The sequence below is a fragment of the Pongo abelii genome, chromosome 8 (genome assembly GCF_028885655.2).
Source record: "Pongo abelii isolate AG06213 chromosome 8, NHGRI_mPonAbe1-v2.0_pri, whole genome shotgun sequence".
NCBI lineage: Eukaryota > Metazoa > Chordata > Mammalia > Primates > Hominidae > Pongo > Pongo abelii.
The window spans coordinates 23,567,173-23,590,636 of NC_071993.2; the positions used below are offsets into that span (position 1 = coordinate 23,567,173).

At 43.2% G+C, this 23,464-nt stretch overlaps 1 protein-coding gene across 1 annotated transcript; it reads left to right on the forward strand.

Moving 5' to 3' along the window:
• The first annotated feature begins 15,706 nt into the window (after nt 1-15,706).
• OTUD1 (OTU deubiquitinase 1) lies at nt 15,707-18,819 on the forward strand. The gene has a single exon (XM_024254310.2). It carries the CDS (start codon nt 16,091-16,093, stop codon nt 17,540-17,542), a length of 1,452 nt encoding a protein of 483 aa, XP_024110078.1. The 5' UTR covers nt 15,707-16,090; the 3' UTR covers nt 17,543-18,819.
• The last annotated feature ends 4,645 nt before the right edge of the window (nt 18,820-23,464 follow it).

Below are 23,464 nucleotides of genomic sequence, written 5' to 3' on the forward strand. Positions count from 1 at the left end.
TATCTGAATAGTACTGAAGCACCCCTGAATCTCTTTCTATTTTGGCGAAATGAATTTGGAGACACAAAGGAAGAGTATCTAGGAAATTTGAAGCATCCCACTGGGATCTAAGCTTTGAAGAAGAACCTGGTCCATTGGCTGGGCGTGGTGCCTCACACCTGTAATCCCAGCATTTTGGGAGACAGAGGCAAGCAGATCACAGGGTCAGGAGTTCGAGACCATCCTGGCAAACACAGTGAAACCCTGTCTCTACTAAAAATAAAAGAAAAATAAAAAAATAAATAGCCAGGTGTGGTGGCACGTGCCTGTAGTCCCAGCTACTCGGAAGGCTGAAGCAGGAGAATTTCTTGAACCCAACAGGCAGAGGTTGCAGTGAGCTGAGATCACACCACTGTGCTCCAACCTGAGTGACAGAGTGAGACTCTGTCTCAAAAAAAAAAAAAAAAAAGAACCTAGTCCAAATCCTAGCTTGCCTTCCCTTCAGCTTTTTCTCTTCCACCCTCCACTTTCCCAAAATATATCCCAAGGAACTAGCCTCTATTGGAGGCCATCACCCTTTGTTTTCATTTGTTTTGAGACAGGGTCTCAGTCTATCACCCAGGCTGGAGTCCAGTGGTGTGACATTAGCTCACTGCAACCTGCCTCCCAGGTTCACGCAATCCTCCCACCTCAGCCTCCTGAGTAGCTGAGACTACAGATGTACACCACCATGCTCAGCTAATTTTAAATTTGTTTGTTTGTTTGTTTGTTAGAGACGGAGTCTTGCTCTGTCGCCAGGCTGGAGTGCAATGGCGTGATCTCGGCTCACTGCAACCTCTACCTCCTGGGTTCAAGCGATTCTCCTGCCTCAGCCTCCTGAGTAGCTGGTGCTACAGGCACATGCCACCATGCCCAGCTAATTTTTGTATTTTTAGTAGAGACGGAGTTTTGCCATGTTGGCCAGGATGGCTCGATCTCTTGACCTTGGCCTCGGCCTCCCAAAGTGCTGGGATTACAGATGTGAGCCACTACACCCGGCCTAATTTAAATTTTTTTTTTTTGGTAGAGACAAAGTCTCACTATATTGCCCAGGCTGGTCTTGAACTCTTAGCCTCAAGCAATCCTCCCACCTCCGCCTCCCAAAGTGCTGAGATTCCAGGCATGAGCCACCACTCTTGGTAACCTTTCTTTTCTATCCAGACCTAGGCCCTAGGTTTCTGAGACCTTTTGTGTCACAGCTCCCAACTTTTCTGAACAACCCCAATATATCAGACTTAAGATATCCTCCATCCATTATTATGTAAAGCAAAAGTCCTGTTTCCCTTCTAATTGTATTCCCCTTATTTTTTATTTTAACTTTTAATTTTTGTGGGTACATAGTAGGCCTATATATATTTATAGAGTACAGGAGATATTTTGGTACAGGCACGCAATGTGTAATAATCACGTCATGGAAAAGAGGATACTATCCCCTCGAGCATTTATCCTTTGTGTTACCAACAATCCAATTATACTCTTTTAGTTATTTTTAAATGTACAATGAAGTTATTATGACTGGATTCACCCTGTTTATTTTCCTTATTTTTATAATAGCTAATCTCCACGATGGTGCCCAGTAATCTTTACTTCATGGCATTCACTTTTATTTTACCCTCACCCCTCACTTTCTTGTATAGCCTCCTCTCACACTGAGTCAAAGCTGACCCATGTGGTGGAAGTGATGTTGTGTGACATCCAAGACTAGGTCATAAAGGGCATGAAATCTTTCACGTTCCTCCTTTTTGAATCCCTGGCTCTCAGGGAAGCAAGCCACCATGCCATGAAAACACTCAGGCGGTCCTGGCAAAACACATGTGTCAACAGCCAGCAACAACCCACACTTGTTGGGGTGAACCACCTTGGAAGCAGAACCTCCTGCCCCAGTCAAGCCTTCCAATGGCCGCAGCCTCTGCTGACATCGGACTCTGTTCTCATGAGCCACTAAGCCAAGCTTTTCTGAATTTCTGATCTGTAAAAATTGAAGAGACCATAAATATGTATTGTCTTTTTAAGCCATTATGTTTTGGGGTGATTTGTTGCCTAACAATAAAGAATTAATATGCTATTGATTTTTACTCTATTTTGTTAGACTTGTTGTATTAGTCCATCCTCACACTGCTATAAAGAACTACGTGAGACTGGGTAATTTATGAAGAAAAGAGGTTTAATTGACTCACAGTTCTGCAGGCTGTTCAGGAAGCATGGGTGAGAGGCCTCAGGAAACTTACAATCATGAAGGAAGGTGAAGGGGATGCAAACACGTAGAGAGAGCAAAGGGGGGAGATGCCACACACTTTTAAACAACCAGATCTCCTGAGAACTCATTCAGTATCACGAGAACAGCAAGGGGATATCTGCCCCCATGATCCAATCACCTCCTACCAGGCCCCACCTCCAACACTTGGTTTCACAATTTAGCATAAGATTTGGGTGGGGACACAGAGCCAAACCGTATCATTTGTCATGTATTTCTTTTCTCAAATGTTCTCCCACTGTATTTGTTGGGCATTTTCCTGAGTGAATCACTGCTATTTTTCAATTAAAATGCGCTCGAGAAATTGAAGAGGAATGGAATGCAAAGACGTTTTCAACAGAAAGATGATACACATTGGTGTATTGCGATCAGCCAGTAATATACTAAAGTTCTTTAGGAATTATTTCTTTTTAAAATATAATTCACAGTTATCCATAGACTCCTCCCCATTAATTCATTCCAATTTTCTTTCATGAATGGAAGGGAAAGGACTTCTGTTGCATGCTGCAAGACAGAAACACCAATGACCCGCAACCTGCCTTATCTGTGAGCAATTCCTGCAGGTGCACCATTAATAGTTGTAGTGATAACAAGTTTACTTTTTACCTTTTCACAATTCCCCCCAAATCTCAGTATATATGTGAAAGTATAACATTTGTGAAAGTTATACATACCATGATCAATAAGTAAATACTAATTGAGAACCCCTTCTTAGAACAAATGAATGAAATTTCACATATGAAATATACTTTCTTCTATAATATAACCTATTTTTCCTATCCACAGTGACCGTCATTGCGTATGGGCAGAACATACATATGATCACGAAGACTGTGGGATCCCTAATTTAGGCATCCTGGTAATGATCAGTAATGGTTATGACTGATACAAATATCAGTCATGTGATGAACCATTAATTATTAAAACAGGCAAGTAATTAGCTTGACCATAATGATTTCAAGCACAGATTCCAATTGCACAACAGAGTTCCCTACATTTAGCCCTATTCTTTTATTCCCATATCCTTAGAAAGAACACTGCAATAAAAGTTTCTGTTTGTTTGTTTGTTTTTGGAGAGACATGGTCTTGGTATGTTGCCCAGACCTGTCTTGAACTCCTAGCCTCAAGCTATCCTTCCACCTTGGCCCCTCAAAGTTCTGGGATTACAGGCATGAGTTACCACACATGGCCTTATTTAGCCTTATTCCAAAAATTTTTTTTATATACTATCCTTTTTCTTCCCAATCTTCCCTTTATTCCCAAGATACTATGTTTCTTCTTTTGGGGTTCCTTCTAGATTTATCTTTCTGGGAATCTAATGAGATGATAATATTGAGACCACCTATTAAGGTAGGTTTTAACCTTAATCCTGAAAATGTTCATGACTTTGATGCTACAAGCAGCTCTAGCACCTCACACTTAAGAAAACCTCTACAAGGGCTAATTTTTGCTCTTCCAATGAAAACACACATCTAGGCTTAGGTTTCAAAGCCTTCTAGTGGCTGGCTCATTCTCACTACTTTGCTTCCACAGTGTCCACTTTCCAACATGGCCAGACTCCTGACTCTCTAGTTTCTGCCATATTTCAAGTCCAGAATAGGGTCTTCATTGCTTCAAACGAGATTTCTATCCTTTAGGACAAAATTAACTTCGTATCTCCTTTATGCAACTTTACTAGACAAAACATACTATAGATATGGGATCTGTCAAAGTTTTTAGTTGCAAGCAACAGCATTCTCTCTAAGTAGCTTTAAATATATAAAATGATCTTAGAAAGTTCAGAGAATTCTCCAGAGAGTCGAGTTGGAACAACCCCCCACTGTAGAAGGGATTGCTCCAGGGAAGACATCAATCCCCCTGCCAATGTATATGGCCAGCATGGTTTGTATGGATATTGCTGGGGACTCTGGCACAAGATGGACCACACTTCAGCTTCTTCCTGTTACTCATTGCAGGATTTAAGTCCTGGGTGAGTGAGTGTGTTTGACGGATGGAGCCTCAGTTGAATCCTGGACATTGCTTCATGGGTACCTGGGAGAATGAATCCAGGCTTCTATCTGGCAGAAGAAGAGCTCTTAATGTGAGGAAAGGGTGTTTAAAAACACCTGGGCAGTGACAAACATGACAAATACCCCCCATAGTCAGTAACTCTTAAAACTCTGTGTATTAGGCCTGGCACAGTGGCTCATACCTCTAATCCCAGCACTTTGGGAGGTCGAAGCGGGAGGATCACTGGAGACAGGAGTTCAAGGTCAGTGTGGGCAAAACAGAGAAACCTCGCCTCTACAAAAACAAATTAGCTGGGCATGGTGGCACACACTTGTAGTCTCAGTTGCTTGGGAGACTAATGCAGGAGGATCACTTGAGCCCAAGAGGTTGAGGTTGCAGCCTGGGTGGCAGAGTGAGACCCTGTCTCAAAACAAACAAACAAAACAAAAATATCTGTGTGTGCTATGAGCTATGATCATGCCAGTGCTCTCCAGCCTGGGTGACAGAGACCCTGTCTCAAAAAAAAAAAAAAAAAAAAAAAAAAAAACAGAAAACCTGAAACCCCAAAACAACAACTCTATGTGCTGTGTGTCATTCAACATGAGTATGAGTATTAATCTATTCAGCAGCCATGATTTTATTTAGGGTCCACTTCTAACAAAATTGTGAAGTCAACCTCTCACTTAACTTCTTAGCGTAGTTTTCTCCAATCCTAGACTTCCATTTGTCTCTCTTTCTTTTTCTCTCTCTCTTTCTCGGTGTTTTTCTGTGTTTCATCTGGGAAACTTACTCTTACTTATCATCAAGGTACTCTTATCTTTTCATGGAATCACTGTAGCTGGGTAGGCAGAGGAAGAGAACACTTTTGAGGTCTCCAATGTTATTAGCAATCTGGCTGCTTGCTCTTTGAGCCCAGCCCGGATATTATGCAGGCATTTGTATTGAAGTGTTCTAAAAGTTCTAAGAAATTGTATTTTGGTGAAGGCCGGTATGTTTCATAATTTAGTTATCCCATTTACACTCTAAGTTTTTAAAAGTTGTTTCCATATCATTTCCTACAGCATAAGTGTCATATAATTTTAAGGTTGAAAGAAATCATGGAGATCATTAAACCTTCTTTTATAGATGGGATAATTAAGAGCCAGGGAGATGTAATGATCTGTTCAAAGTCAAACAATTAGTTTTGAGGCTGGGAGTAGAATCTGAAGTTCCCGATTCTTGCTTACATTAGCAAATTATAAGATATTCATCAAATATCAGAGATTCTAGGTGTTCATGGGTATGATAGAGGAATGAATGCTATAAGAGGAAATAGAGAAAAATATGAAAATAACTATTTTCCATCTCAGTTATTAATAGGTTGACCATATATCCTATTTTTTCTAGGCACTCCCAATTTACACCTGATATCTGAAATAATTATTAATAGGAACCCTTTTTACTCTAAAAATGTACTGGTTCAGAGCAAAAATTACAGGTTACTTAAAGAAACACATTAAAAAATTGCATTGTTTTTCAATGATTCCATTTGCTCAGAAAATGTATTGAAGTGAGAGTTGGCCTGTATTGTAAATACAATAATCTGTCAGAGTAAAACTGAAGCTGTAATGCATTGGTTTTCAAATTTCAAGTCACAGCCATTAGTGGGCCATGAAATGAACTTAAGTTATAATTGACATTTAAAAAAGGAATAAAATGGAAGATAAAATAGAATGCAGTATAGGTAGTAACAATGCATGTTATTTTATGAAACATCTCAGTTATACATACATACACATGCCTTTATGTAGGGATGCTACAAAATTTCTAAAATACTCAAGAATAACTCATTTATTTCAATGCCATTAAAGATGTTGAAGTGTATTTTTAACATAAAAGATATTTTGACATATCAAGTAAAAAATAGATGACAGAATAGTATCCCTTTTTTTTTTTTTTAAAGTCAGTATATATGTGTGTGTGTGTGTGTATGTGTGTGTGTGTATCGGGGTGTCCTAACGTTGGTACTATTGACATTTTGGAACAAATAATTATTTTTTGTAAAGGGCTGTCCTATACAGGGTAGGATCTTTAGCAGATCATAGATCTCTACCCACAATATGCCAGGAGCAGCTCTCCTTCCAGTTGTTACAACCAAAAAATGCCTCCAGACCTTGCCAAACTGCTGTGGTTGGGAACCGCTGATACAGATATAACTGAAGAAGAAGTTGTCACATTTATAGGCGGTGTTTTTTTGTTTTTGTTTTTAAGAGATACTGTCTGGCTCTCTCTGCCAGGCTGGAGTGCAGTGGTGTGATCCTAGCTCAGTGCAGCCTCCACCTTCTGGGCTCCAGCTATTCTCCAGCTTCAGCCTCCTGAGTAGCTGGGACTACAGGTGTGCCACACCATGCCTGGCTAATTTTTAAATTTTTTTGTAGAGACATGGTCTCGCTCTGTTGACCAGGCTGGTCTCAAACTCCTGGTCTCAAGTGATCCTCTGCCTTGGCCTCCTGAAGTGCTGGAATTACAGATGTAAGCCACTGTGCCCAGTCCTGGGTGAGTTTTTTTTTGTTTGTTTTTGAGACAGAGTCTTGTTCTGTTGCCCAGGCTGGAGTGCAGTGGCAGGAACACAGATCACTGAAGTCTTGACTTCCTGGGCTCAGGGGATCCTCCCACCTCAGCCTCCTGAGTAGCTGGAACAACAGGCTCATGCCACCACATCTGGCTAATTTTTAAGGTTTTTTTTGTAGAGACAGGGACTTGCCACATTGCCCAGGCTGGCCTCGAACTCCTGGACTGAAGCATTTCTCCCATCTCTACCTCCCAAAGTGCTGTGATTATTGGCATAAACCACCGCACCGAGCCCCTGGGAGGACTATTTTTAAAAAATTGTTTCTCTCTCTCTTTTGCTTATTTATAGGTTTCGACTTTTTTGTGATGACCATGTATTATTTTCATAATAATAAATCCCATAAAAACTATTTACATTTAAAGCAATGTGTTGGCTTCATAGTAGTTGCATTTATGATTTCAACCATCAAGAAGATTCTTAAGGGGAAAAAAATACGTTCCTGTGAAAGGGAAACAATTATTTTTTTTCTGCAATCTCTACTCAACACAGAACACTTCTGTGACCAGGTGTAGGGGTTTTTCTCTACCCACCAAGCAGTTCTGTGGTGGACACCATCTAGGTGTCCTATAATTCAATTTAATTTTGACACTATCTACCTGGAGTTAGAGTCAGATCCCAGAGGTTGAGGGCTCTGTCCCACAAGACTGACCTCACTTCGGACATCAATTGCAAGTAGTAGGTTGTCACCTATACCTCTCGCCGACTGGTTATAATCTGGGGGTCCCATGATCCCCTACTTTGGTTTGATTAATTTGCTAGGATGCTTCACAGGACTCAGAGAAATAATTGCATTTATTAGTGTATTATTACTAATGAAGAGTATTACAAAGAATAGAGATGAAAAGATACACAGGCTGAAGTACGGAGGAGAGAGAATAGAGCTTTCATTGTCTAAGAGTTTTTATGAAGTTTAATCTCCAGTGTCCCCCACAACCCCTTTCCTGGAAGTTGGTGTGCGGGGCTGAAACTTTCGACCCTCTAATCCTCTAATCACTTGGTCTTTCTGGTGATTAGCCTCATCCTGGGGCTAATCAGGGGTCCCACCCTAGGTCATCTCATTAGCAGAAACTCTGCCTGTAATCCCAGCATTTTGAGAGGCTGAGGTATGAGGATCGGTCAAGCTCTGGAGTTCAAAACCAGCCTGGGCAACATAGAGAGACCTCCTCTCTACTAAAAATAAAAAAAATTAGCCAGGCATGGTGGCACACACCTGTAGTCCCAGCTACTCTGGAGGCTGAAGTGGGAGGATCAGTTGACCCTAGGAGGTTGAAGCTACAGTCATACATGATTGCACCACCACACTCCAGCCTGAGTGACAGAGCAAGACCCTGTCTCGAAATAAATAAATAAATAAATAAATAATAAATTAAAAACAACAAAAAAAGAGTAAGGTAGAGCTACATATTGTGACATGAAACATGTCCAGTATATACTAATTAAGTAAACAAAAAAGTATAGTGCAGAGAAAATATGTACCATATAATCCTGTAATGCCAAATTTTTGCTGACATGTATATTATATAATCTATATATGCATATTAAAAAGTCTGAAAATATATATAATAAATGTAAACAGTAGTTACCACTAGAGTGGGAGATGAGGGAGATGGGGTGGGATGTAAAGGAATTTTACTTCTATTTTTATACGTGTGCATTGCTTTAATTTTTTAACACACTTTTTTAAATTAAATAAAAAGCAATATTAAAGTAACTTAATACCTATCCTCTTTTTTCTTCTTTTTCTTTCTTTTCTTTTCTTTTTGGCCACCCAGGCTGGAGTGCAGTGGCATGATCATAGTTCACTGCAGCCTCGACCTCCTGGGCTCAAGCAATCCTCCAGCCTTAGCCTCCTGAGTAGCTGGGACTACAGGCACTTATCACCATGCCCGGCTAATTTTTATACTGTTTATATAGATGGGATTTTGCCATGTTGCCCAGGCTGGTCTTGAATTCCTGGTCTCAAGCAATCCTCCCCTCTCATCCTCCCAAAATGCTGGAATTACAGGGATGAGCCACTGTGCCTGGTCCTCTTTTCTCATTTCCTTAAGTCTTGGTGAAATAGTTTTATAATATCTGGGCATTTTTACAATTGAGCTCTTAGTCATGAAGGGTGTGTTTCTCAGTCTGGCCTTCTACCCATATAGAAGGAGGGTGGGGTGTGGCTGTTGCCTGCTCCCCACAGAAACACCCTTATGGTCTCTAGGAGGGGTAAGTCATATTGTTATCACGTTCACTTATTTACAGACATTTAGCTACTAGGTAAACATTACAAAGATTGTGGATTTTTAAAATGTTGCCACACAAACAGCCAACTGAGTTATGTTAGAAACATCCTTGGTAACAGATTTCTGCATTTACTGCAGTTATTCAACGTTTGGGTGTGTGCGGGTGTCTTGTTTTTCCTACTTTATGTTAAGCTCTTTACAAACAAGGGACATATGATTATACTTTTATTTAAACCTGTGCAGGCCTAGTTACTGTTAGCAGACCTGACCATCGTATCGGTTAAGGCAACTAGAAGCAGGCAACAGAGCACAGAACAAGATGGTTCTAGCCTACTGTTCTCCTTTTCTAATAGAAATGAACTGAATTCAGGCAACACTTGAGGTTTTGGGGCTCCTCCCTTTCACCATATGCTGGAATGATTCAAGGCTGTGTATGGGAAATGATCATTCTATTTAAATTATATCATTTAAACCTCCCTGTTGAGTAACAGACTTGACTTCTCTCAACAGTCAATTGGATCCACAAGATGAAGAATGCCATTGTGTGAGTAGAGATTTGAACCCCATTGCTAATCACTAGATGACCTCTTGGGTTATTTATCAAAAGGATCTGCACCTTTTCTAAGCCTAAACTCAAGAGTCAATGATTATCCATTTGTCACAGTCTTTTCTGCATACTTTGTCCTATTTTTTTCTCCTACAAAAACCAAACACCTTAGCCCAGCACAGTTGTGCACGCCTGTAGGCCCAGCTACTTGGGAGGCTGAGTTGGGAGGATCACTGAAGCCCAGAAGGTGGAGGTTATAGTGAGCTGAGATCGTGCCACTGTACTCCAGCCTGAGCGTCAGAGTGAGACCCTATCTCTATTTAAAAATAATACTAATAAAGGAAGAAAGAAAATAAGAAATTATAGGCCGGGCATGGTGGCTCACACCTGTAATCCCAACACTTTGGGAGGCCGAGGCAAGCTGATTACCTGAGGTCAGGAGTTCGAGACCAGCCTGGTCAACACAGTGAAACCCTGTCTCTACTAAAAATACAAAAATTAGCTGGGCGTGGTGGCACACCCCTGTAATCCCAACTACTTGGGAGGCTCAGGCAGGAGAATCGCTTGAACTCAGGAGGCAGAGGTTGAAGTGAGGTGAGATTGTGCCATTGTGCTCCAGCCTGGGTGACAAGAGCAAAACTCTGTCTCGGGGGAAAAAATATATATATATATTTTTTTCATAAATATATATATATGAAAAAAACCCCAAACATCTACTGATTATTTGATCTAGTTATCACATATTGATTTAAAGTTTCTGGAGTTAAGAGGCCTTTACATAATAGAATTTTCAGTGATTCTCTTCTTTAGTATAATGTTCAAGTTATGCAAGAAATAAATAAATACAATTTCAGAAGAGCCATAGGTTTAAATAATTAAGGGTAGCTTTCACTTCTGCCTGGTAATTTCACTTCCAGCTGGTGACATGTCAGCCTTGGTAGATGAGCTGGAGAAAGAATATTGAGGTGTTTGCATGACATGATGCTCTTTATTTATTTATTTTTTTCACTTTAAGTTGTCAGTTCAATAGAACACAAAGAATGAATATATATCAACTCCACACATCACTTCCCAAGACGCTTGCCTTTATTGCTGAGGTACTATTTTTATTTGACAACATTCAGAAAATATTCTGGGCACTTTTCAGAATCTCATAGAACCATATATAGAACCAACGAAACTAAAAATATGACATATCTGTGTACAATTCCCATATGCTTTGTGGAATGCTCAACAAATGTTTACTTTACAAAATGTAAAAGTATTTTTTATATCATGAAAATTACACAAAAAGTTTATAAAAAGTTATAAATTCAAATAGTATTTCTACTAGTTTAGTGCCCTAAATATCCGTTTCATCTGGGCATGAGTGATTTGGCTTCAGTAAGCTTCAGCTCATTTATATCATTTAAACAATTACATTTAAGCTATCACATAGAGTACCATGAATTTGTCAGAAAAAATCATTAAGATATATAAAATGTTGTCCATGATATATGCAATCATGTCACAAAATAAGTATTGTTGCTGCTGAGACATTTATGGTTAAAATATAATTATCTTTTTATTTCAAGCAATGAGCATAGTACCTGGCTCATGGTAAGGTTTTTAAAAACAGCTTTTATTTAGACATGATTTACATACCATAGAATTCATTCATCCTTCAAATGTATAATTCAGTAGTTTTTAGTATATCCACAGAGTTGTGCAACTATCACCATAATTTTCTTTTTCCTTTTTTTTTTTTTTTTTTGGAGACAAGGTGTTGCTCTGTCACCTGGGCTGGAAGGCAGTGGCAGGATCATAGCTGACTGCAATCTCAAAGTCTCAAAGTCCTGGGCTCACGTGGTCCTCTAGCCTCAGCCTCTTGAATAGTTGGGACTACAAGTGCACACTACCACGCTCAGCTGACTTTTTATTATTATTATTATTATTATTTTTGGTAGAGATGGAGTCTTGAATGTTGCCCAGGCTGGTCTCAAACTCCTGGGCTCAAGTGATTCTCCTGCCTCAGCCTCCCAAACTGCTGGGATTATAAGCATAAATCACCTTGCCCTGCCATAACCCATTTTCTTTTTTCTTTCTTTCTCTCTTTTTTGTTGAGATAGGGTCTCCTCTGTTACCCAGGCTGGAGTGCAGTGGCACAATCACAGCTCACTGCAGCCTTGAACTCCCAGCACCAATGGATCCTCCCAACTCAGCCTCCCAAACATCTGGGATTACAGGCGTGTGCCACCATGCCTGGCTAATTTTTGTATTTTTTGTAGGGATGGGGTTTTGCCATGTTCCCCAGGCTGGTCTCAAACTACTGCGCTCAAGTGATCTACCCACCCTGGCCTTCCAAAATGCTGGGATTATAAGCATGAGCCCCTCGACCAGCCATAAGCTATTTTCAAACCATTTTGATTACTCCAAAAGAAACCCATGCCCTTTGGCAGTCACTGCACATTCCCTCCTCACCTCAGCCTATTCTCTATTCTAGACATTTCATATAACTGGAATTATACAGTATGTGACCTTTTGCATCTGGCTTTCTTCACTTAGCATGTTTTGAAGATTCATCCATATTGCAGCATGTGTCTTCATTTTGTTCACGGCTGAATAATATTCCATTGTCTGAATGTATCACACTTGGTTTATCCATTCATCATTTGATAGATATGTGGGTAGTTTTCACTCTTTGGATATTATGAATACTACTACTATGAATATTGATATACAAGTTTTTGTATGGAGATATGTTCGTATTTTTCTTGGTTATATACCTAAAAGTGGAATTACTGGATCATATGGTAACTCTGTAACATTTTGAGGAACTGCTAAGCTGTTTAAAAAGTATCTGCATCATTTTACAATTCCACAGGCAACGTATTAGGATTTTAACTTCTTCATATTTTCTCCAACACTTGCTACTGTCTGTCTGTCTGTTTTTTTTTCCCCTTGATACAGGGCCTCATTCTGTCACCCAGGCTGAAGTGCAATTGTGTGGTCATGGCTCTCTGCAACCTCAAACTCTTGAGCTCAAGCAATTATTCCCCCTCAGCATTCCAGAAAGCTGGGACTACAGGCATGTGCCATCATGCCAGGCTAATTTTTTTATTTTTTATAGAGACAGGGTCTTGCTATGTTGCCTCGGCTGCTCTTAAACTCCAGGGGTCAAGTGATCCTCCTGCCTTAGCCTCCCAAAGTACTGGGATTATATGCATGAGCCATGGCTCCTAGCCTAGGAATTTTTTTTTCTAGCTTAATTGGATGTATTTAATGTTTATCTAAAGACACAGGATTCAGCTTCTTTGCACAGTTTTTAAAAAAATCACATTTATAGTCTTCCCATGTTTTAATATACAGTATATAGCAAAAACGTTACTAGTTATTCTATGCTAAGTTTTGGGACCCTTCTGAGGAGCTTACAGTTGAGGAAGGGAAAACAGTCATGGAAACCATCAGAATAAAAACAACTCACTTCCTGAAAACTTATACTCTTCAAACGTTCTGATCATGTAGCAATTTTCATGCATATTCATTTTAATTACACAATTACATTATAGATAATTATGTGAACTCACGAGAAATCAGATTTGCCTCCCTAATCTCTTTGCTGTCACCTGCAAGGCCTTGTCTTCTCTTAGCTTCCAAGGGCCAAAAACAACATCCAAAGCTGCTATCATTTCTGCTTTGAAGGTTTCCTGAAGTATCACCTCCTCCAGGATGCCTTTCCACATTGAGATACAGAGTGGACAAGGATTCCTACTGCCAATACGCAGTCTTGCATAGTCCACTGCCCCCAAACAAACCAAAAAGATTTTTTAAAAATGCATTCATATGTTAATGTTTCGAATCTTCACCTCTTTGTTTTTCTCTGTTGCTAACTTGGCACATTAGAGGTAGTGTGTCTTCTGTGGACCTAGTGTTTTGTTGTTGTTGTTGTTGCTGTTTTCTACATTTACCCCAACCTGTTAAAATCTATTCTTGCTTTAGGATTTAAATTCTAATATTTTCCTTATCTCCCTTCAGGCTCCAGTTATGCTAGTCCTGCTAGGCACATGGTGGGTATGGTAAATATTATTTGATGATGGCCTTGTTTACAGACTTGTCTTCTGTTTCAGAACACCAGCTAATGAAAGAGTTAAGCGTGAAGTGCTTCATGCACAGAGCAATAGATGCTCAACAAATCAGTGATGAAATCCAAGGATGGTAATCTCCTTTTTCTAATTAGCCATGAGAGCTTCAAGCTCCCAATACGGTAGTTACCAGAATTTGAAAAGTTAGACAGTCATTTACCTTCTTCTGAGTTAATTTACATAACCGGCTGCAGTGACCTGAGCTGGGACCCTGCCAGTCATACTGCCCAAAGATAATTAAAAGCCCTGGCTAGGGTCAAGGGACCTGGATAGTAATCTTGGCTTCACCACTCTCTGACAAACCTTGGGAATTTGCTTTCCATCTACTCATTCACTTAGTAAATATTAATTAGGTCCAGTTATGTGCCAGGCACGGTGTTAGGGGATGGAAATTTAAGAGCAAGACCCAAGTCTCTCAATTCATGGAATTCACATTCCACTGGAAAGGTGGGGACCGGAGTACAGCCTACATCACCTACAAGTTCAGTCTCCCTATCTCTAAAATGTCAGGACAACCTCTAGGTTCAATTTGAATGTATAGGCCCTGTTAATTTAGCATTTGATCAAAGCTCAGAATATAGCAAAAGTCTCCCACTACCTCTGGCTTTCCCTTACAAAGGTGGGTATTACAAAAAGACTCGGTAGAAGTATTTTCTATAGTCTATCTTGCCCCGGAATGCAGGTCACGACTTTCTCCACCGCTTTTAACCTCTGGCTAGCAATCGCACCTATTCTCAAAAGGCCCTAAGTGATACTGCATTTGGTATTCTGAGAAAGCCTGTTTATAAAAGCCTAAAAGGCTTCCTTGCTTTCCCCCGAGCCAGATATTTGCCAAATGGAATAGGTCAGAGGTGCAAAGTTGGTTTCGTCTTAGCAGGGCAGGAGAATCCACTAGCGGACTCACCCTTACAGGTGAGTCCAAGGAAATGCATAGAAAAGACACAGTGGTAAAACTAGCTGGGCACCTGTAATCCCTGCCCAAGGCAAGGCTGAGGAAGGGGGATCACTTGGGCCCTGGAGGTCGAGGTCGCAGTGGGACATGATGGTGCCACTGCACTCAGCCTGGAAGGCAGAGCAAGACCTTGCTTCAAAAAGAAAAAGAAAAAAAAAAAAGGAAAAGACGCGGTGGTTCCACGAGTGGTGGCTAGGACCCATAATCCCAACACTTTAGGAGGTCGAGGAGGGAAACAGCTTGAGGCCAGTAGTTGGACACCAGACTGGGCAACTGTAGTGAGACCCTCGCCTTAAAAAAAAAAAAAAGAAAGAAAATTAGCCGGGTGCGGTAGTGCACACCTGTGGTTTCCAGTTACTCTGGAGGTTGAGGCGGGAGGATCGCTTGAGCCCGGGAGGTCAAGGCTGCAGTGAGCTATGGATTGCGCCACTACACTCTAGCTTCGGAGACAGGTGAGACCCCCATCTCTAAAAAGATAAAAGAAAAGAGGCAGTAGTGAATGCAAGGAAGGATGGTAGCCCATGACCAGCAGAAGCCAAACAGACTTTAAGGCAGCATTCCGTTCTCCACACCCATGCCGGAAGCTTTCCTGCCACGCAAGCCTTCCGAGCATGCTAACTCGCCCCAAGCAGCTCCCATCCCGCAGCATCCACTGCAGCCGCTGAGGAGAGTGGCGCAGCGCAGAAACCAGTGCCCAAGTGGGCGAAGCGGTCCGTGGGAGTCACGTGGGCGGGAGGCCCAGCCAGGAATCCCAGGACTGCTCAGGCCTCCGCGCCCCCGGCCTCGCCCCGCCCGCCCGCGCGCGCGCGCGCCCCGAGGGCCACGCCCGTGACGTCGGCGGAGCGCGGCAGGGGGCGGGGCGCGGGCCGGAGTGGGCGGGGCGAGCAGTCGCGGCTGAATCGGGCGCCGCAACGAGCCGCGCATTCCAGTGAGTCCACGTGACGCGGCCGCGAGGCCTGAGGTAAACAACCGCGGCCCCGCCTCCCGGGCCTCCGCGCGCACCGCGCTCCTCCTCGCCAGCGGGACGCGCTCCAACGGGGCGGGCGGCTTCCTCCGTGAGTCCCCCGCGGCCGCCGCGGGCCGGAGCAGCTGCAGCGGGCGCGGCGCCCCGGGTCTGCGGGCCGAGCGCACCGGCAGGGGTCGAGCTCGCGTCCCGTCCCCGCCCCCCCGCGCTGTGGCGCAGCAGGAATTTGGCCGGGACCCGGGCCCTATTCGCGGCTGCCCACGCGCGGCGGCCGGCGCCCTTTCGCTCATCTCTATTCTGGGGCCGTTGGGTCACCGCGCTCCGCCGGCCCCCTCCCGCGGGCCCGGAGGGTGTGTCCCCCGCTCCGGGGCTCGCCGCGCCTATAAGGGGCCGAGCGGCGGGCAGGGACATGCAGCTCTACAGCAGCGTCTGCACCCACTACCCCGCCGGGGCCCCGGGTCCCACGGCCGCCGCCCCCGCGCCACCCGCCGCCGCTACCCCCTTCAAGGTCTCGCTGCAGCCCCCGGGAGCCGCCGGCGCCGCGCCCGAGCCCGAGACCGGTGAGTGCCAGCCCGCCGCGGCCGCCGAGCACCGGGAAGCCGCCGCTGTCCCCGCCGCCAAGATGCCCGCCTTCTCCTCCTGCTTCGAGGTGGTGTCCGGGGCCGCCGCGCCCGCCTCCGCTGCCGCCGCCGCCGGCCCGCCCGGCTCGTCCTGCAAGCCGCCGCTGCCGCCGCACTACACATCCACCGCACAGATCACCGTGCGGGCCCTGGGCGCCGACAGGCTCCTGCTGCACGGGCCCGAGCCCGTTCCCGGCGCCGCGGGCTCCGCCGCTGCCCCGCGCGGCCGCTGCCTCCTGCTGGCCCCGGCGCCCGCAGCCCCGGTCCCGCCGCGGCGGGGCTCCTCGGCCTGGCTCCTGGAGGAGCTGCTGCGACCCGACTGTCCCGAGCCCGCGGGCTTGGACTCGACACGGGAGGGGCCCGATCGGAACTTCCGACTGAGCGAGCACCGCCAGGCCCTGGCCGCCGCCAAGCACCGAGGCCCCCCGTCGACCCCGGGGAGCACCGATCCCGGCCCCGGTCCGTGGGGCGAAGAGCACTTGGCGGAGAGGGGCCCCAGGGCATGGGAGAGGGGCGGCGACAGCTGCGACGCGCCCGGTGGGGACGCGGCGCGGAGGCCCGACCCAGAGGCCGAGGCACCCCCTGCCCGGGGCATCGAGGCCGCCCCGAGCACCGCGGCGGAGCCGGTGATCGTCTCCAGGTCGGATCCCAGAGACGAGAAGCTGGCCCTGTACCTGGCCGAGGTGGAGAAGCAGGACAAGTACCTGCGGCAGAGGAATAAATACCGATTCCACATCATTCCAGACGGCAACTGCCTCTACCGAGCTGTCAGCAAGACGGTGTACGGGGACCAGAGCCTGCATCGGGAGCTGAGGGAGCAGACGGTGCACTACATCGCCGACCATCTCGACCACTTCAGCCCCCTGATTGAGGGTGACGTGGGGGAGTTTATCATCGCTGCTGCCCAAGACGGGGCGTGGGCCGGGTACCCGGAGTTGCTGGCCATGGGGCAGATGCTGAATGTGAATATCCATTTAACTACTGGAGGGAGGCTGGAGAGTCCCACGGTGTCTACCATGATTCATTATTTGGGCCCAGAGGATTCCCTGAGGCCTAGTATTTGGCTCAGTTGGCTCAGTAACGGACACTATGATGCTGTATTTGATCACTCCTATCCTAACCCAGAGTACGACAACTGGTGCAAACAAACTCAAGTGCAAAGGAAACGCGACGAAGAACTTGCCAAATCTATGGCCATATCCTTGTCTAAAATGTATATTGAACAAAATGCATGCTCTTGAAATGTCTCAAAACCTTACACCCTGGGAATAATTGCATATATAACTTGTGTTTGGAGAATCACATGAACTTTAATCAGGGTAATAGCACTTTCAAACTTGCTAGTAGATTTTACTGTAGGTGTAATGCCTTAATCATCTTTTTGAATGTTCTCTCAGAGCTGAAGGTTGCTGGGCACCTAAATGATGTTTCATGATAGCTTTGGGTGATTTTACTGCTATTTATAATTTGCTGTGTAAAGTGAGCACTACTTAATTTGCAAGCTGATTTCTCACAGTGTAAATTTGTTCATTCCTGGTAGTCTATTTTCTATAAAAATGTATTTTTGCACAACATTTTTAAAAACTGGTGTACCTTCATCTATGACGTGTTCCATTTTGACAAACAGCTTTCAGGCGTAAATCCAGAGAAGTGCTTTATATGAAATGTATTATTTTGAATAGAGTTTGTGATTTGGTAGTTATTTTATGTTGTTGACATTTGAATTTCACAATTCTTAGATAATTATTTCAAATGGATATTGATGTATTCTTGTTACCAGATGTTTGGCCCATTCCATTTTGATGAAACAGAGCTGTTGTTTTGGAAGTCATTGTTTTTCTAGAAATGGCGAATCTTTTAAAGAAAATTACTTAATGGAAAGTTGTGGGAAGGTGTTTTTTTGTGTTTTTTTTGTTTTGTTTTGTTTTGTTTTTCCTCTTTTAACGGATAGTACCAGGTCTTACTTGAATGAAAGTCTGACATTTGCTGATGGCAGAATGATTATTCTGTACCCTGGTTGATGTGTAGAGTAGATTGTCTGGTGCTCTCGGTTGTTTTTATTTACATTTGTCATTTTGTTGTAAGAGAATGTTAACATGGTATAAAACTCTGTGACAAGGTAAGCCTCCTGCTTTATATAACTTCTTGGATCCAGCTAAGAGATTTATAAACTAATGGCATAAATGTCAGGAGCCAACCTTGGCAGTTATAGTAGAAGAACACTGTCTTAATATTTCTTTACATTCTTTCAAAAGGCAAAATAGGATTGCCCTGTATTAATGTAGAAATGTCTGTAAACAGAGCTTGTATGGTTTGCTGGGTCAAACAATGTTTCCAACTTAAAATCTATCTCATTGCCACTTTAACGACTTTTAGTCATATTTATTAAGTAATGCAGTTTGTACTTTTTTTATTTTGTAACATTTTGTGATTTTTTTGTACAAAACTGTATTTGTACAATAGAGCAATTCCCAGCTGATGGAATGAATGAATAAAATGCAAAATTATACTTTTACAATGCCTTTTTGGATAGAGTGGTTTTTAAATTGTGATGTTTGTAGGAAAGTTTCTTGCACGTATGCATGTACACAATTTTTTTTTCCATAAAGATGCCACAGCAATAGAGAGGTTTCCTAAATTCTCCCATGAAGAGGATAGGCTAATCATGAGTAATTTGAAAGGATAAGTCTGAATAAAATATAATTTATTTTATAAGTGGAGTAATCCAAGAAATTGCTCTCATTATTTCTAATTATAATTTCTGTCTACAGTTATATCTGTACCTATTGGCTAATGAAAAAGGAAGTGCAAGTTTTGTGTCAGCCAGCAGAATGTCTAATTAAATGTCATACTTTTGTATTGCACTCAACTCTCAGTATTGAGTTTAAGGTTTTAAAGAGTAACCAAAGAGATGCCCTAATTTTTGTCTAGTCTGGCCTCTTGAGACCACGGGAATCTGTTTTAAGATGTTGAAAAGTGCATGCTATAGTTTGAATATATGTGTCCCACCACCGCAAATTCATGTGTTAATCCCCATTATGGTGGTATTAAGAGGTTGGGCTTTTGGGGAAGTGATTCAAGGCATGAGCGCTCTGTCTTCATGAATGGATTAATTAGTGCCTTTTATAAAAAGGTCTGGAAGCAGCTAGCTTAGGCCCATTTTGCTCTTCTGTTGTTCTGCCACAGGAGGACACCTAGGTGGTGTCATCTGTGAGGAAGGGGCCTTCGCCTGATGTGGAACCTGCGAGCGCCTTGATCTTGGGCTTCCCAGCCTCCAGACTGTGAGAAATACAAATTTCTGTTCTTTATAAATTATAGATATTTTGTTGCAGTAGCACAAATGGACTAAGTTGGTGCACCTGTGTGTATAATGTTGGGTATGTTTAATGCATAAGAAAAGCAGCTATTTTGGATATTTTACTTTTCAGTTAGTCATTTAGATATCACAGTCATAGACACAACTGAACTTGATTGAGTTCATTGGTTAACCACATTCTTGGAAGGATGCTGTTGAATATCAAGGAAAGAATTTGTCAACGGTTTAAATGTTTACTAATCACAGATCTCTGGATTTTTGTGTAGGTAAGTTTTGCTTCATGGCTTCAGTAAGTAATTTGGGAAGAAAGACATTCTGTTATTTGAATTACCTGGCTACCCCTTTTCTCCACTTTATTTAGAGCTGTATAACATTTGGAGATGCTTAAAATTTTATACAAGTATGAGTAGAACACACAAGAATTCCTAAAAAGCCTTCTGTAAGCCTATTACTGTTTTAGGTAGCTTCCTCTGTGTTCTGTTTCATTTTCAAATTAGGATTCCAAGTCCTGATGTCTTTTTCTTCTCTTTTTTCTTATGTTTTTATTGAGACAGGGTCTCCCTCTGTCACCTAGGCTGGAGGGCAAATGGCACAGTCATGGCTCACTGCAGCCTCAACCTCAGAGCTCAAGTGATTCTCCCACCTCAGCCTCCTAAGTAACTGGGGCTACAACAGTCATCCAGCATCACACCCAGCTAATTTTTAAAAAAAATTTTTAGTAGAGATGTAGTCTCACTATGTTGCCCAGGCTAGTCTTAAATTGCTGAGCTTAAGTAATCCTCCCGCCTCAGCCTCCCAAAGTGGTGGGATTGCAGGCATAAGTCACCATGCCCAGTCCTGTTTTTAAATTTAATTTTAAAATTTTGTTTATTATTTTTGAGACAGGGTGTTGTCGTGTCCCCCAGGCTGGAGTGCAGTGGCACAATCATGGCTTACTACAGCCTCTACCTCCTGGGCTCAAGTTAGCCTCTCACCTTGGCTACTGAGTAGCTGGGACTACAGGCATGTACCATGCTCAGCTAATTTTTTTATTATTCATAGAGATCGGGGGCGGTGGGGGGGGGGGTTCTCCCTGTGTTGCCCAGGCTGGTCTTGAACTCCTGGCCTCAGGCAATCCTCCCACCTCAGCCTCCCAAAGTGCTGGGATTACAGGTGTGAATCACCACACTCAGCCTTGAAGAAGAAAATGTGGAGATAATTTCATTACTTTGTTCAAGTTTATCTTACGTGCTTTTTCTCTTCGTAAAAAATAAGTTAAACTTACACAATTTTTTTCCAAGTTTTGCATTTTGAGAATCATTAGCGCTTTACCATGACATTTAGTGCTCATGTGGAAGAAGGGCATTAGGGAAGAAAAATAGATTGTAATCCTTTGGACATTTGATAATTTGATATGTAGGTAAATGGACTGGATAAATTCAAGTATGTAGAATGTTCACATTAAATAGACAGTTATTTGTTAACATCCTAAGTCCAGACGTCATTTTTTTTGTACATCCCTAGAGTGTCTATAACTATCTCAAAGAGGCACTGAGAAACTAGATGACATTTAATTCAGTTTGATTTCCCAAATTTACTAAGCTCAATAGGCACATTCCCTGTTGAATCCCTGGATTCAAACCCAAGTACCTAGCAGAGCGTGTGCTCAGTAAATTGCTTTTTTCTTTTTTTTTTTTTTTAGAGAGAGTCTTGCTTTGTCGCCCAACCTGGAGTGCAAGTTTGTGGTCTTGGCTCAGTGCAACCTCTGCCTCCCGGGTTCAAGCAGTTCTCCTGCCTCAGCCTCCCGAGTAGCTGGGATTACAGGTGCCCGCCACCACGCCCAAGTAATTTTTTGTATTTTTATTTATTATTTATTTATTTATTTATTTGAGATGGAGTCTCGCTCTCACCCAGGCTGAAGTGCAGTGGCATGATCTTGGCTCACTGCAACCTCCGCCTCCTGGGTTCAAGTGATTCTCCTGCCTCAGCCTCCTGAATAGCTGGGACTACACGTGCGTGCCACCACGCCCAGCTAATTTTTTTTTTTTTTGTATTTTTAGTAGAGATGAGGTTTCAACATGTCAGTCAGGATGGCCTCGATCCCCTGACCTTGTGATCCGCCTGCCTTGGCCTCCCAAAGTGCTGGGATTACAGAGGTGAGCCACTGTGACTGGCCTTGTATTTTTAATATTAGAGACGAGGTTTTGCCATGTTGGCCAGGCTGCTTTCCAACTCCTGACCTTGAGTGATCCACCCACCTCGGCCTCTCAAAGTGCTGGGATTACAGGCATGAGTCGCTACGCCCCTTCATTCAAACTTTTGAATGAAGGAATTGATTGAAGGGAAATGGAGCTTTCGAAAATATTTAGTTGGAGGATGTGAAATTAAATGAAAATAACTTGACTCTAAACGTACTGGGAATTATTAATGACAAAGTAATTATGCGCGTTTTAAACTCAAATAATAGAAAAAGATATTGCAGTATTGAATTCTATAACTGACAAAATGGTTTTTGAAACCAAAAATGAGAATTCATTGATTTTATCTTTCTGTTATCTTCCAAACATCTTGAGAAACCAGGTCAACTGTAATTATTTAAAAATAGAACTTCACTAATCTGCTGTGATCTTGAAGGTGTTGTCTTCTCCAAAATGACTTGCTCTGTTTTGCTTTGGGGGTCACTGCCATCCCACATCCAGTCTCTAGCAATTCCTAGTGTGACTGTTTTCTGTGTAGCCTGATTGAGAAGGAAATGTTGAACAGATTTCAAGCATGAGTTACGACTGCTGTGTTCAATAATACTGGCTGCATGCTTATGTCATTGGTCAGTGGGACCAAGGCAAGTAGTGTAAATCAGATCAGAACAGCTGTTGGAAAAAAATGTATTTCTTCCTGTTTTAAATTAGGTCAATGGCAATGATCTGTGAGTAAAGGTCAGGGAGAGTTCACTGTCATCAGTTAACTTACAGTAAAACCTTATCTAGCCTTGTTTCTCACAATTGAATTTTCTAAATAATTGAACAGTTCCTTTTTGTGTAAAATATGAAACAAAAGGCCGGGCACGGTGGCTCACGCTTGTAATCCCAGCACTTTGGGAGGCCGAGGTGACGGATCACAAGGTCAGGAGATCAAGACCAGCCTGGCTAACATTGGTGAAACACCGTCTCTAATAAAAATAGAAAAATTAGCTGGGCGTGGTGGCAGGTGCCTGTAGTCCCAGCTACTAGGGGGGCTGAGGCAGCAGAATCGCTTGAACCCGGGAGGTTGAGGTTGCAGTGAGTTGAGATCACACCATTGTGCTCCAGCCTGGGCAACAAGAGCGAAAGTCCGTCTCAAAAAAAAAAAAAAAAAAAGTAATTTATGGTGTACTGATTTTTCTTTATAAAATAACTGAATATGAGGCCGGGCACAGTGGCTCACGCCTGTAATCCCAGCACTTTGGGAGGCCAAGGTGGGCATATCACAAGGTCAGGAGTTTGAGACCAGCCTGGCCAATATGGTGAAACCCCGCCTCTACTAAAAAATACAAAAATTAGCCAGGCGTGGTGGCTCACACCTGTAGTCCCAGCTACTTGGGAGGCTGAGGCAGGAGAATCGCTGGAACCCCGGGGGGCGGAGGCTGCAGTGAGCCGAGATAGCGCAACTGCACTCCAGTCTGGGCAACAGGGCGAGACTCCATCTCAAAAAAAACAAAAAAAACTAAATATGGTTTAATCCTTTAGTGCTTGCAGATGGCTGAAATGTGACAGTTCATTTGTACTTAAAGGGATCTCAGAGTGCCGGGACTTTTTTTTTTTTTTTTAATTTGTTTCAAGGTGGGATCTCACTCTGTTGCCCAGGCTGGAGTGCAGTGGCATGATCATGGCTC